Here is a 14,100-nt window from a genome sequence, read left to right as displayed (position 1 = left end):
ACGTTACCACAACCCCAGTCTACAAAGAACCTCACATTCTTGAACGTGAACAACACATAAACCTTTCAACTCCCTTTGAAGGTTTGGATGTACTGTGTGAATCACTGGTGGATTTTGAGAATTTAAGAAGAAACGGTGTTGATCTTACTGAAGATCTTCACAAGCAAGGTTGGGAAACCTACTTCAACAGATTGTATGGTCCAATCTATCCTCTTCTGGTGAAAGAGTTCTGGAGATGTGCAGATGCTGATGACCAGTTCATTGTCTCGTTTGTTCTGGGTGTGAAGATTGTCATCACTGAAGCGTCTATTGCTTCCTTGCTAAACATGGAAAAAGCTGGAGGTAAAAGGATTTACAACATTCCTCCAAGGTCCAAGCGCATCACAGAAGTCATTAACCCTACAATCTTCAAAGCAAATGTTGAAGGAAACCCATCTAAGAACAAGGAGCTTCATCAGAACCTCCGAGTTTGGCTGAAGATTATTCTAGGAACAATCCATCATCGTCCAGCCTCCAACTCTTCAGATTACATAAATGCTGACCAGAAATGCATCCTCTACTGTATTCAGAAGGGTATTCCAATCAACCTCCCTGTTCTCCTCTTCAGATATCTGAGGGATTCAGTCAGAGAAACGAGGAATAACATGAAGCCCAGATCCTATATTCCTCTGGGTAGATTGCTCTCTGACATCTTCATTGAGCATGGGCTGGTAGATGCTCTGGAGAAGACCAGATGTATGGATGATCTGGCAATTGATGTGGGAAAGCCTCTGAATGCCAAAAATCTGAGGAGTATGGGAATCATCAAAGACATCAGAGTCAAGCCCACTATGGAAGTAACCTGGGAAGCTCTGAAGGATCAGAGGAAGATGCCTCATGGCCTTGAAAGGTTCTTCAAGAATGAACCCAGAGATGCCATTGCTATCTACCTTCAGGATCGTCTGGATGAAGGCATTGATATTTCTGATTTCCGCCTTGAAGACTGTCTGGACTCTGTAGAAGATTTGGTCAGATACAAAAGAGGTCTTTCTGAGAAGAAGATAGCTGAGGAAGCAAGGAAGGCAAAGAAAGCCAGACTTGGAGAAACCTCTGGCACCAAAGCTTCAGCACCTCTGGATGTCTCTTCTGGTAAGTCTATTCCTCCTGTCTCTTCTGAATCTATAATGGCTTCCTCTAACCCTCTCTCCTCTCAACCAATATATACCACCGCTGAAATACCACCCTCAATCACCAGAACCTCTCAACCTCCACCTGTTCTAAAAATTGCTCGTAATTTCACGACAACCTCTGACCCTAATCAACTATATCACCACAGCTCTTCATCATCCTCTGAATATGAATCACCCCCTTACCTTTCCCCTTCTTCTGACCAAGAGTTATCTGATCATGAGTCCTCTGATCAAGAACACTCTGACCCAAACTCCCCAACAATAGCTGAAATCTATGCTAAAAATTTCGCTCCACAACCCTCAACCCAATCTGAAGTAACCTCACCCCTCCAAACTTCACTTCCACCACAACAAACAACAACCTTACCCTCTGAAACTCAACCATCTGATCCCTTCACCTCTAATATCACTCCACCAATTATTCCCGCTGTACCTGGACCAGACTCTGACCCTTTAGACCTAAATCCACTATATGCTTCATCCCCTAGTCTTCAACCAGACGCAGATTCTGAACTTCAAGCAGAATCTGAACCTCAACAAACTGAACCTCAACAATCTGAACCTCAACAAACTGAACCTCAACAATCTGAACCTCAACAAACTGAACCTCAACCTCTAAATCTCAGCCCTCAAAACTCTCCACCTCATTCACCTGAACCTGAACCTGAATTTACCATACCTACCCTTGAGGAGGCCATTATACAGGTTGCAGAAGCCTCAGTCCAGAAGATCAAGTCTCTGGCTAAAAACTCTGAAGTTAGTGATGATCCTAAATTTGTTAGGACACACTGGAACAGAGTCATTAGTTGGATGACCTCTGAGTCTTATAGGCTGAAGAGTATCTCTGAACAAGTCAGAAATGGCTACATCAGAGACTCTGAGGAAAGGCTCCAAGAGAGACTGGCTAGAGAAGCTGAGGCCAGAAGGTTAGAGGAAGAAAGATTGGCTAGGGAAGCTGAAGAAGAAGCTAAGAGGTTGGAAGAAGAACGCCTGGCAAAGGAAGCAGAACTTCTAAGGATTCAGGAAGCTGAAGCCAAGGCTAAGGCAGATGCAGAAGCCCAAGCTGCTGCTGAAGCTGAAGCTCAGCAGGCTCTGATTCAGGGGGAGTCTTCCTCTGCGATCCCTCTGATTCTTAACACTCTGAAGGAGATCAAGCAAGATCAGCAAGAGATCAAGAAAGATCAGAATGAGCTTCGTGCCAGGATGGACAAGCAAGATGCTCTGAACGAAAACATCCAGAACATGTTTGCCATGTTGCTTCAGAGACTTCCTCAACCTCCAAACCCTTAGGCACTTAGGATTTTTTTTGTTTGTTTGCCTAAGTGTTTTTGCTTCTGTCTTTCTTTTTAGCTCTGATATTCTATTGAATCTAATGTTTTGACTGCTGTTTGCCTTTGTGCTTTTTAATGAATTGTTTTTCTCTTTATTACTCTTTTTATTTTTTATGCCTTTTTGATTATGCCAAAAAGGGGGAGAAATTATTAAATAGCTCTGATGAAAATTATGTCTAAAACCTTAAGCATTCTGAAACAATTATAGAAATAGTTCTGATATAAATAGCTCTGATTAATAATAGCTCTGATTAAATAACTCTAACATTAAAATTAAGAAATTGCAGAAAGTTTTCAGAAATCTTATTGCTTGGAAAGCTCTGGTAAGAACTTCTGAACTCCCTAGCGCTAACTCAGGGGGAGCTTTTGTCTATCTGATCTAATATTTTTCAAGTTTCATCTGATAATTTTATTTGTTTTGTCATCATCAAAAAGGGGGAGATTGTAAGAACAAAAATTGTTCTACAACAGATTCCTTGATTTTGATGATAACAAAGGATGAAACCAAAAATGGCACCCTAACGAAAAGTTTCTAAGTGTGCAGGGTTCTAAAGAAAGAAGAAATAAATCTGATGATGTCATCAGATGCACAACAAGATCAGATGCAAAATCTCAAGTATCAGAAGCATCTAAAGAGGAATCTCGTTTCAAGAAGCTCTGACTCTGGACAAAACTACAAAGTATCAGAAGCATCTGAACATGAAGTAAAGTCTAGAAGCTCTGACTCTGAACAAATGCCTTCTGTAAATTCTGAAGTTATCAGCGCCATCTGAACTTTCAAGAGATAACATCAGAAGCCAGTTTCTCCAGATACACAAAGACTCTAATCAGAATTGTTAATCATGATGAAGTAACGTTTAAGCCAAGTTAAAGTTCTGCAAATGGATTTCCTCAATTAGAAAGAGACGTTAATCTCCACTTCCAAGAGAGAAGATACTACTTGTGGTAAGTAGTCACTTCTAAAAGAAAAAGTCTACTGCAGAAGCTATTAATGGAATGGCGTAACTACATCTCAATATCCAACAGATTCAACGCTACTTCAACTCTACTTCAACTCCTATAAATAGAGAAGAAATCAACATTCAGAAAAAAAAACGAAATCACTAGCCAAAACTATACTGAAATCATATCACGCTCAAGAAAAACATCTTTGTTCTTCAAAGATTTTCACTAAGCTTTTGCTTATCAAGTGAAAAATTTGTTCTTAAGTTTGTAATATTTGCTTTCTTAGAAGCACTCTAGATTACACATCTTGTATCTAATTTTTATTTGATTTCCTCAAGTGACTCTTTGTAGTCTGTAGACTTGAGAGGACTAAGAGATTTTCTTCTCTCTTAGGGGTTGTTTGTAATCTTTCAAGATTAGTGGATTAAGTCCTTGTTGAAGGCGAAATCACCTTGGCCGGGTGGACTGGAGTAGCTTTGTGTTATAAGCGAACCAGTATAAAATCATTGTGTGATTTCATTTTGCAAAAGCGCTTATTTTTCAAACAATTCAAACCCCCCCTTTCTTGTTTTTCTCACCTTCAATACCCTTATGAAGATCCACCCTAAATTGCTTAATTAATTTTAATGTGTTAATTTTAATAATTAATTTTAATAATTAATTTTAATGTATTAATTTTAATGTATTATTTTTAATGTATCGATTTTAATGTGGAGATTCATCATAATCACCTAATTAACTTTACAATATGGCCTTTAAATATGTGATCTTGGACCTCTCTTTTGCCTTACGATATTACGGTATTATGGTCATGTCCCGCGAATGTGGGGATACACTTAGCAATGGCCCTTCGATTAAATCATCATAAAATAAATCATGGTCCCTCGGATGTTGCCTTCGAAAATACGATTTTGTCCCTCGATGACCCTTCGGTGTAGCCTACGGTTAAATGATGATCGTCCCTTCGAATGCTAAGGTATCCTTACAACTGTTGCCTTCAATGACCTATCGATGACCCTACGGTGACCCTTAAACATCCAAAGGGTAAGATTACTTACTTCTCAATAGTAAGGACAGTTTTACCCTCATAAGGATAGGAAATGCCCATAACGACCTTAGGAAGGTATAACTCTCAATTACTGGATCATAACCTAAAACATTTTCCACCCCTCACACTTTACACTTTACAAATCCTAGAAAATCACCACTTGGTATACATTCATACTAGAATCATTACCGAGTTATATTTTTCTAAACCATTTTCAAAATCAAATGAGATAAATACTTTGTATACATTCATACGAGAATCATTACAAAGTTAAACTCTCTTTCAAACATTTTTTAAGCAATTCACCGACACTTTTCAGACAAAAATATAAGTGATCCAGCAATTAAGAGCCCATGGATAACCATGGATACAAAGGGTGCTAATACCTTCCCTTTGTATAATGTACCTCCCGAACCCAAAATCTATTGAGGTCTTTCCTGTTCTTTTCCACCTTTCCTTATTGGATAAAAGAAAAGTCGGTGGCGACTCTTGCTATCCGCGACATTGCGATAAAAAGCAAAACACCAAAAGTCAGTTCACCGTATGACAACCTTCTTTGCTTGTGATTTCAAAACTTAGACCTTATTTCAAATTAGAAACTTTGGCCTTACGCCATTGCATTTTTGAACTCTTTTCTTAATCAAATTTGTAAGTGAACTTAACAATATTGACTTAAAATTTCAAAATACAAAAAGAACTAACACTCATTCAAATTTTTGGTCCCTTTGTGCCTATTTTTAATTTAAATTTTGATTAAAAGCAATCCACTCATTTTGAAATTGATACCACGAACTATGATGTTTTGATCCCTCATTTTTATGTTGGTACGTAGGCACAAGTACGAAGGTCTTGTCAAATACAAAAATATAATCAATAAATTCTTTTCTCATCCCCACACTCTATTTGTTGCAAACATCGTTTATACCAAAAACACATACACACATAAAAAAGGGCTCCCTAGGAGTACCTAGGACACTTTGGGTGCTAACACCTTCCTTCTATGTAACCAACCCCCTTACCTGTAATCTCTGGAATTTTATTAGTTTTGATTTGAAAACTTATTATCTTTGGGTTTTGTTCGTACTTTTCCATTTTCCTTTAGAAACAATAAAAGCGCAGTGGCGAATCTGGTTTTATTAATGTTAAGTTTATCCATAGCTTAATGGTCATGAATTTACCGCTACAAAAATTAAATGGCGACTCTGCCGGGGAGTAATCCTCAGTGGGTTTAGCCTACTTTTTTATGTGTACATATTTGTATATTTGATTGTTTGTATACTTGTTTGTGTGATATAATCTGCTTGTTGTGCTTGGTGATCTCTAAGTGGTGAGATAAGTTCTAAGCCGAATTTGAGTGCAATTAAGGTAGGAGGATGGTATAGTCATGTTCAACTTGGGTGGAGTAGTCCTTAACAAGTTAGTTTGAGACACATCTACTCAGTGGAGACCCTTTTGGAGTTACTAATGTCACACAAGTTATTTATGGTTAGGCATTACTTTCTCTGATTTGGGGTCCGAGAAGTTGAGGACCGTAGAACATTTAACCCAAATTGGCCTATTTAGGACGTAATGCAAAGACTGTTCAGGTGTAGACTTGATAACAGTTGTTACACGATACTACACTCAGATGAGTTTCTCTTGAGAATATTATGGGTTGATGAGTCAGTCATCCTAACCTACAATATCTGATAGATGGAATTAAGACTCTGTGAACTTTTTAGAACATGATCTACAAGTTTTTATCCTTAGTACACTCATTTAGGATGCTTCTTAACCTGACTCCATGCTCCTGACTCACAATAAACCCTGCGATTCTTGGTTGATCCAATTAAGTCTTGTCAATATCAATGGAACTTGGGTGTTGATAAGGTGAAAACCATAATCCACAAAAATGGATGATTGATCTTGAGAATGACTTGATTCATCCCTTCACCTTTGTTTATTTGCCTTATGTGTGATCCCTTATTTATGATTGTTGCACTCATGCATTCACGCGCATCATGACATTCATCACACAAAAATAACTTTAAGGAACTAAGGTCTTATTTGCAAATATTTCTAGACTATGGATTGTGGACGAAGGAACACTAAGAAGTACAGTTTCAGATGTCCTGATTTGAAAGAGCTAAGGAAGTTGTCATCCTTTGTATTAGATCCCTTGGACTTCAAGCAACGTCATGGGGAGATTTTATCTGTGTTATCTACTAATGTGGTTGAAGGACTTCTGAGTGTGTTGGTTCATTTTTATGACCCTATCTACCATTGCTTCACTTTTCCCAATTATCAGCTTATGCCTACGTGTTTACCAGTAATTTCTGACAAACAACCGCTCGTCCTCCAATATTATTAGTCTTGGTAACTTACAGGATCGACTAGATTGATCCTAGGACATGTGTCTCAAGAACTAGTGTTATGGTGATTTGATTCATGATTAAGTTTGTTTCTGGTTTATGAATGGTAATTAGGGTTCTTTATCTAGCGTTAATGGTACAAAGTAAAAGGTGTTTCGACAATAAACTCTAAACGAAATCTAAAGGATTATGACTTTAAAGATAAAGGATAAATGGCAGTAATTCTGTAAAAAGGGTTTTTTAAAGATAACAAAGGTAATTGGCAAAAGTAAAGATAAATAACTTGAAGTAAAAGGTTTTAAGTTTGAAAAGGTGCTGGAAATAAAGGTTTGACGAAATGTAAATGTAAAGGTAAAAGCAATGATGAAAGACTTTGAAGATAAAGGAAATTCGACAGAAGGCTTAAATAGAAATAAAGACAGTAAATGGTTTAATTTAAGTAACTTGCATTAAAAAGATAACATGAAATGTAATCATGGTGTTCTTCATACATACATTTTCAGCAAAGACTCGTTTCTCTCGCTCCGGTACTTTGAGTATTTTTTAGTGAATTTTGTATATCAATTTGAACACACGAAATCTAAAAACTAAGACTCCTATATATAACAATTTGACCCTAACGGTCTCTACACAGATGATTGCCACGTTCGACGTTTTCAAGCGTTGCGTGTCTCAGATGCTTCCACGCGTTCGCTTGACGAAACTACTTCGTTTGAATTTCAAATATTTCCCGCTCGAAGCTTCGAATCTGCCAAACGCCGATGTCGAAGAGAACTTGTGAAGATCCTAAAATATTCTAAGTCTTAAGCTTCAACAAAAAGGTCCTTTCTCCCAAGAAAAAGGATTTAATAAATAGCTTCACAAAGGCATTTTTATATTATTCTCCAAAACATAATATTTTCAAAGAACTTCAACCTAATGGTCGAAATCTCCAGATAACAAATTGCCCCAATAAATGTTTATTTCAAATCAATGCAGAAATGGGCATTTCTTGTAATCACCAGATTTCGACCAGAGACCTTTCATAGACCTAAAAGTCCATAACTGTCAGTCAATCATGACTTACTTTTTCAAAACGTCTCATCAAGACGTGTGTGCAGTTATTAACATCATGAATTTAAACTTCCAAGAAGAATGAACAGTAATCCATGCACCTTCTTCACAGAAAAGCCACCACGTGGCCCACTACCTTTGCAAGGTGTAACCAACCAGCTCGTAGGTTAACACTATAAAAGCCCATTGTCACTTCCTTTTTCCTTATGACTGGAACCGTCGAAGAATAATCTCCAAGGTTTTAACTCAACTTGAAGTTGAGGACTTTCGACCACTGCATGGTCTACAATAAAGTCTGATACTATTTGTCCCTTCATTGCCCTTAAAGGCATAAAGGCTAAAGAGTATTCAGTGAGGGCTAATGCCCATTTGCCAATTCGACTGTGCATTATTGGCTTCGATAACATATACTTAATGACATCAAAGTGTGAAGAGACGTATAAATCAATAAGTTGTATATAATACTTGAGTTAGTACAAGAGAAATGCAAACAAAGACACAACTTTTCTATTGAAGTGTATCTAGTTTCTGCATCATTTAAAACCCTACTAAGATAATAAATGGCTCTTTCGACGCCATCTTCATTCTCTTGTGCTAACATGCTACCTATAGTAGTGTCAAAAGCTGATATATACGATCTCATAGGCTTCTTTCCACATGGTGGTGACAAGATAGGAGGATTCGTCAGATAATGCTTGATCTTGTCGAATGCCTTTTGATGTTCATCATTCCATTCGAACTTCCCTTGTTTTAGGCGTAGGAGGGGAGAGAAGGCTTGAGTTCGACCACTTAAGTTTGAGATGAATCTTCTCAGGAAGTTTATCTTTCCTAATAATGATTGCAATTCTTTCTTAGTTGATGGTGCTTTGGTCTCCATAATAGCCTTCGTCTTATTCTGATTGATTTCTATCCCCTTTTTATGGAGCACAAAGCCCAGAAAATCTCCAGCCTGCACAAAGAATGCACATTTAAGAGGATTCATCTTTAAGCCATGTTTTCTCATTCTTTCGAATGATTGGCTGAGATGGGTTAGATGATTTTCGTCTGATATAGATTTTATCATAATATCATATATATAAACCTGCATAAATGTCTCTATATAATCATGGAATAAAGAATTCATTGCTCGCTGGTATGTTGCCCCAACATTCTTTAAACCAAAGGGAATAACTATCCACTCATAAGTGCCTATTTCCCTTGGACATCGAAAGGCTATTTTGGAAACATCCTCTTCAGCAATGAAAATCTGGTTATAGCCAGAATATCCATCAAGCATGCTAAGATATTCATAGCCTGCAGCTGAGTCAACCAACATCTCTGCAACAGGCATTGGATACTCATCTTTAGGAGTTGTTGCATTTAGATCACGAAAATCTATACATACTCTTAAAGAGCCATTTTTCTTAATTATAGGAACTATATTTGCAATCCATTCGACATACCTTATGGTCCTGATGAAATTGCATCGAAGAAGTCTTTCGACCTCTTTTTTGATCTTTGAGAGGATCTCTGAGGTGAATCTCCTTGGAGCCTGCTTGATGGGCTTCTTGCCATCCTTGATAGGCAGCTTCAATTCGACCAGTTCCCTCTTCAAACCAGGTATCTCGTCGTAGTCCCAAGCAAAGCAATCTTTGTTTTCTCTTAGCAGTTCAATTACTCTTACTTTCAAATTGGGGTCTAGTTTAGTGCTGATGTAGGTGATTCTTTTTGTGCTACCATCTCCAAGATCAATTTCTTCAAGGGGATATTGCGCTAACATCTTTGCACTCGACGTCACTGGATCTTTTTCGAATCCCAGAGGCTCTTCGTCATATATGGCATCTAACCTCTAGTTTGTTAATTCCATAGGCACCTGTTCGTCAGGGGGTTTTGGTTTAAAGTACTCCCCAGGTCCTGCATTATAAATTTCACCATATGTGGCTTCGTCAGCCATGTTAGTTATCTTGGCTTCGAGAGCCGTTTTTCTTTTGTTCTCAGCTATGTAGGACGAAATCTTTTCGAAAAAAGAAAACTCAGGCATAATCCAGGTATTCATCCCAGCCTGCTGGCCGTACTTCAGATGATTCCCCTTCTTCTGGGTCCCCCATAATTTCCCTATCCCACTGAAAGCCATTGGGATGTATAGTCAAGAAATACAAAGCATTTTTATTTGGGGATTAGATGTCTTTAGCTGGGTGGCATGGTCCTATATGAGCCAAGTTCCTGTCGAAGTTCTTCTTATCTACATGGTTCACTTCCGCCATGAAGTAACTTGGGTCAGCTTCAACATTTTCTACTACACCATCTTCTCTCCAGATGGATACCCTATGATGCATGGTCGAAGGAACTGCCCCTATTCCATGGATCCATTCCCTTCCTAGCAGCAAGTTGTAATTCGCCTTCGCAGGTATCACCATGAACATTGTTGGTCTTTTGATTGATCCAACAGTCAGATCTACTTGTATGACACCCAGAGTCTTCCCTATCTTACCCTCATAGTTTGACAATACCATATTGTGAGGTTTAACATCATTATCGAACATACCTATCTTTTTTAACATGAACTGAGGCATCAGATTGACTGCTGCTCCTCCGTCCACCAGAACTTTGTTCACCCCCACATGTTCAAGTTTAGCTCTAATGTATAGGGGCTTGAGATGGTTCTGCATCCCTTGGTGAGGCCTTTCAAAAAGAGCATTCTGCTATTCGACAATGTCGTTGTTGAGAACATAGTAACACACAGGTTTATGCTTCGCCATCTCCACATCATCTGCTTCCTCATTGTCTTCAATCTCTGTCTCCTGATTATATTCATATGGCAGAACTGATACCACATTGCAATTTATATTAACAAATGACACTCCGTCGGACTCAAAGTCGTTAGTGAGCATTTCTTCCTCCCTTATTTGTTCCTCCTGAACTTTCTGATTTGTGTTTTTGTTTTCAGATGAAAACAACTTCCTTCCTTCAGGGGGTTTGGTCGAATTTGTAACATTTGAGAGGACCTTGTTGTTGTTGGATTCTCCAATCTCCCTCGAAGTCATCTCTCTTTCAGCCTTCCTCAACCTCTGATGTCTTCTCCACTGGGACCTTGACATGGGATTCTTTCCTTTGTAGTTCTCCATTCTGATAGCCTCTCTCTTAGATGCCTGGAACTATTTTCTATAAGCCCAAGAGGTTCTTCCTCCATCCTCAAAACTTTTCCACTTTCCCTTCTTCGACCCCACCTGAGTCCATTTGTCCTCAGGGACTTCTGCCGGAAGCTTAAACGTAACTCTTTTCTCCCTTGGGTAAGGGTTGTCTTGCCTCCTAGGAACTCCCCTCTTGTCGAATATGTACATATTCGGGTTACCTCCGTGTCCATCCCAACCTTGGTTAGATGGAATTCTCTCGAACACTTCAGCCAATTCCCTGCTATAAACTGCCCCACATCTGGGACACATCATGCATTCTGTTTCGTACTTGTAGCAACGCACAATAAAACCAAGAAGGCTTTCTCCAGGCTTGGGATACATCTTCAGTATTTGGCTTTCCTTTCTCCAATTTCTCTCAGTCTTAGTTTGTTTCCATCTTTCATAGTCCTCAGCCACCCTTCGACACATCATGATGCTACACCTTGGCACAGCAACATGTCAGAATTTCTTTTGTGACACCTCCAAAGGTATTCACGTAGGCTCTCATTGGCTTTGGGATAGCCAAACTGCATTCCCTCTTGCTCTATCTTCAGAAACCTCTCCACTTCCTCCATCTCTAGGGGGGTTGGTTCAGATCCACCATGTTGACACCTAGATTGGAGCCATCAGCAATTGAAATTTCCTCAAATTAGCCTCAGTTGCCTTCCCATTAAGACCTTCAGTGACCTTTGGTTCGACATCAGCAACTTGTTCACCTTCGACAGAAATTCCAAAGGGAACATCATTATTTAGGCCATCAGTAGCTTGCTTTCCAACTAGCACATAGCCTTCAGTTCCTATTTCCTTCACAGCCTCCACTTCCACCATGTCAATCATGTTGATTTTGACAGATTCAGCATAATTTGTGTCAGCAATGTTGAGGGGGTTAACGTCAACCTTCATCTAGTTTCTCCCCCTGTCAGCGAACTTGAGGCGGCCATCCTTAATTGCATTCTGAATAAGATCCCTGAAAAGAAAGCATTGTGAGGTTTTATGGCCTAAAAAATTATGATATTTACAGAATCCACTTTTCTTCCGTTGTTCTAACGGAGGAATTTTGGTATTAGGAGGCACTATTATTTGGCCATCTTTTACTAATAAATCAAAAATTTCATCACATTTGGTAACATCAAATGTGTAAGTCTTTTTAGGAAATCTATCATTCTTTTCAGTTTCGACAAGGTTCCTGCCATTCGAAGGTGTAAGTAATTTACAAGCATAAGGTGGTGCTTCTTTTAATTCAGCCAAATCTACTTCGAATTCCTCGAGACCATAAGGGTCATTAGGGATTTCAGACTCCTCATCTTCGACTTCAAAATAAGCAACCCTTTCTTTCTTATAATTCGTATTCGCTCTGGCCTTTTCAGCTTTTAAACGTTCGACCTATCGAACCTTGTCTGCTAATTGGGCCATGTCTCTTAGATACTGGGTATCTAACTTTTTCCTAATGGAATAGTCTAACCCTCCAGCGGCCATTTCGACCAATTCATGTTCAGGCACTACTATAAAGCATCTAGATTTCAACAAACGGAACCTATTCAGATAATGATCTATAGGTTCAGTGAATTTTCTTTTAATACTGGCTAATTCCTTAAGACTTATCTTAGTTTGGCCCATGTAGAATTGTTCATGAAATAATCTCTCCAAATGAGGCCAAGTATCTATGGAATTTGGCGACAAAGTTGTAAACCACGTGAAGGCATTCTTCGTTAAAGAACTGGGGAAATATTTCATTCTTAGGTTCTCACTGTTCGCCAAATCCCCTGCCTCATTCATGTATCTGGCTATGTGTTCTATAGTGGACTCACTAGTGTCCCCTGAGAATTTGGTGAACTTAGGGATTTTACAACCCCTTGGTAATTCAGTTTGTAGGACGTAATCTGATAAATGAGAGGTATAATTTGGCCGTCGAAGTCCTGTATTCAGACTATTCTGGGCTATGATTCTCTCTATCATAGTAGTTAAGTTATTTTCCATCATGTTTTCTTGCCTAACCCTATGAATTACTTCATCTGCATCCTGGTCTCTATTAACCATCATTACTCTCCTAGGTTGTTCTTTAGGGACTTCCTGTCGAACTGGCTGTTGTTCTAATCTTGCCCCCACGACCCTTTCGTCAGGCGCTTGTCTAGGTGGTCGAACCTGATTTATAGTTGGTTCTTCTTCCTGGATTATAACTTGGTTTGGTCTGCGTCGAACAGAGGACTGAGGGGCGCCTACGAAATCTGCTATGCATCCCATCTGTGCTGATAGTTGTTGGTATGTTTGGGCATTATCATTGTTAGTCCTATTTACATTCTGTATTAGGGGAGAACAATGGTATTCATTTCTCTGGCAAGAACTCCTACCATATCATGGTTACTAGCATCCATTTGTTGTCTAAAGGCTTCCTGGTTATTCATTGTAAGGGTAGGTAATAGGGTGGATAATCCTTGTGATTGGGTATTTCGACCTGCATGGTTCATGCTAGAACCAGAATTTTGAATTGGCGAAACAATCGTATTATGGGGTTGAGTATATATGGAAGTATTATTTTGAAGTCCCGCCATGGAAGTAGATGGCATTCCATATGGGTATTCTCTCCAAGGCCTAAAATTCTCAAATCTCGGTGGCCTAGGGGTAGTAGGTGTTGGTTGGGTTCCGACAATTGTTGAAAATGGGCCAGAGATTGAACTTGCAGAAACGTCTGCTACGCTTGACATAATAGCATTGTTGTCGAATTATTTAAGGCCATGGATCCAGATGTTGGTATGGCCTGTGTACTAGGGATCTCAGTGGATGCATCAATCGAACTTGTTCCGACTGTGCCTGTTCCACGGGGAGGAAATTGTTCCCCTTAACTGGTTGTATTAACCATCTTTTTTGTTATTTTCTTTTGGTTATGGGTTGCGATTTGTTGGCTATCTTACCACTTCTAAGGTTCATGCAACATTATGATTTTTTAACTCAAAAGAATAATAACAATTTTGTATTGTAAAAGTAAAGCAAACTATTATAATTAACAGTTCTTTTGACACCGTCCCACTGGGCTTGCCAATTTGTTTACAAATA

At 39.0% G+C, this 14,100-nt stretch overlaps 1 protein-coding gene across 1 annotated transcript; it reads right to left on the bottom strand.

The window, feature by feature from the left end:
* Window positions 1-11,952: 11,952 nt before the first annotated feature.
* LOC127081064 (uncharacterized) lies at window positions 11,953-13,290 on the bottom strand. Its single transcript, XM_051021351.1, has 2 exons — window positions 12,442-13,290; window positions 11,953-12,384 (listed from the first exon to the last, which is right to left on the bottom strand). Exons 1-2 carry the CDS (start codon window positions 13,288-13,290, stop codon window positions 11,953-11,955), a joined length of 1,281 nt encoding a protein of 426 aa, XP_050877308.1.
* Window positions 13,291-14,100: the final 810 nt, after the last annotated feature.

Source organism: Lathyrus oleraceus, chromosome 5 (assembly GCF_024323335.1).
Source record: "Lathyrus oleraceus cultivar Zhongwan6 chromosome 5, CAAS_Psat_ZW6_1.0, whole genome shotgun sequence".
Lineage (NCBI taxonomy): Eukaryota > Viridiplantae > Streptophyta > Magnoliopsida > Fabales > Fabaceae > Lathyrus > Lathyrus oleraceus.
Note: the sequence above shows the minus strand (reverse complement) of the source record. Positions and strands in the feature narration are given on the sequence as shown.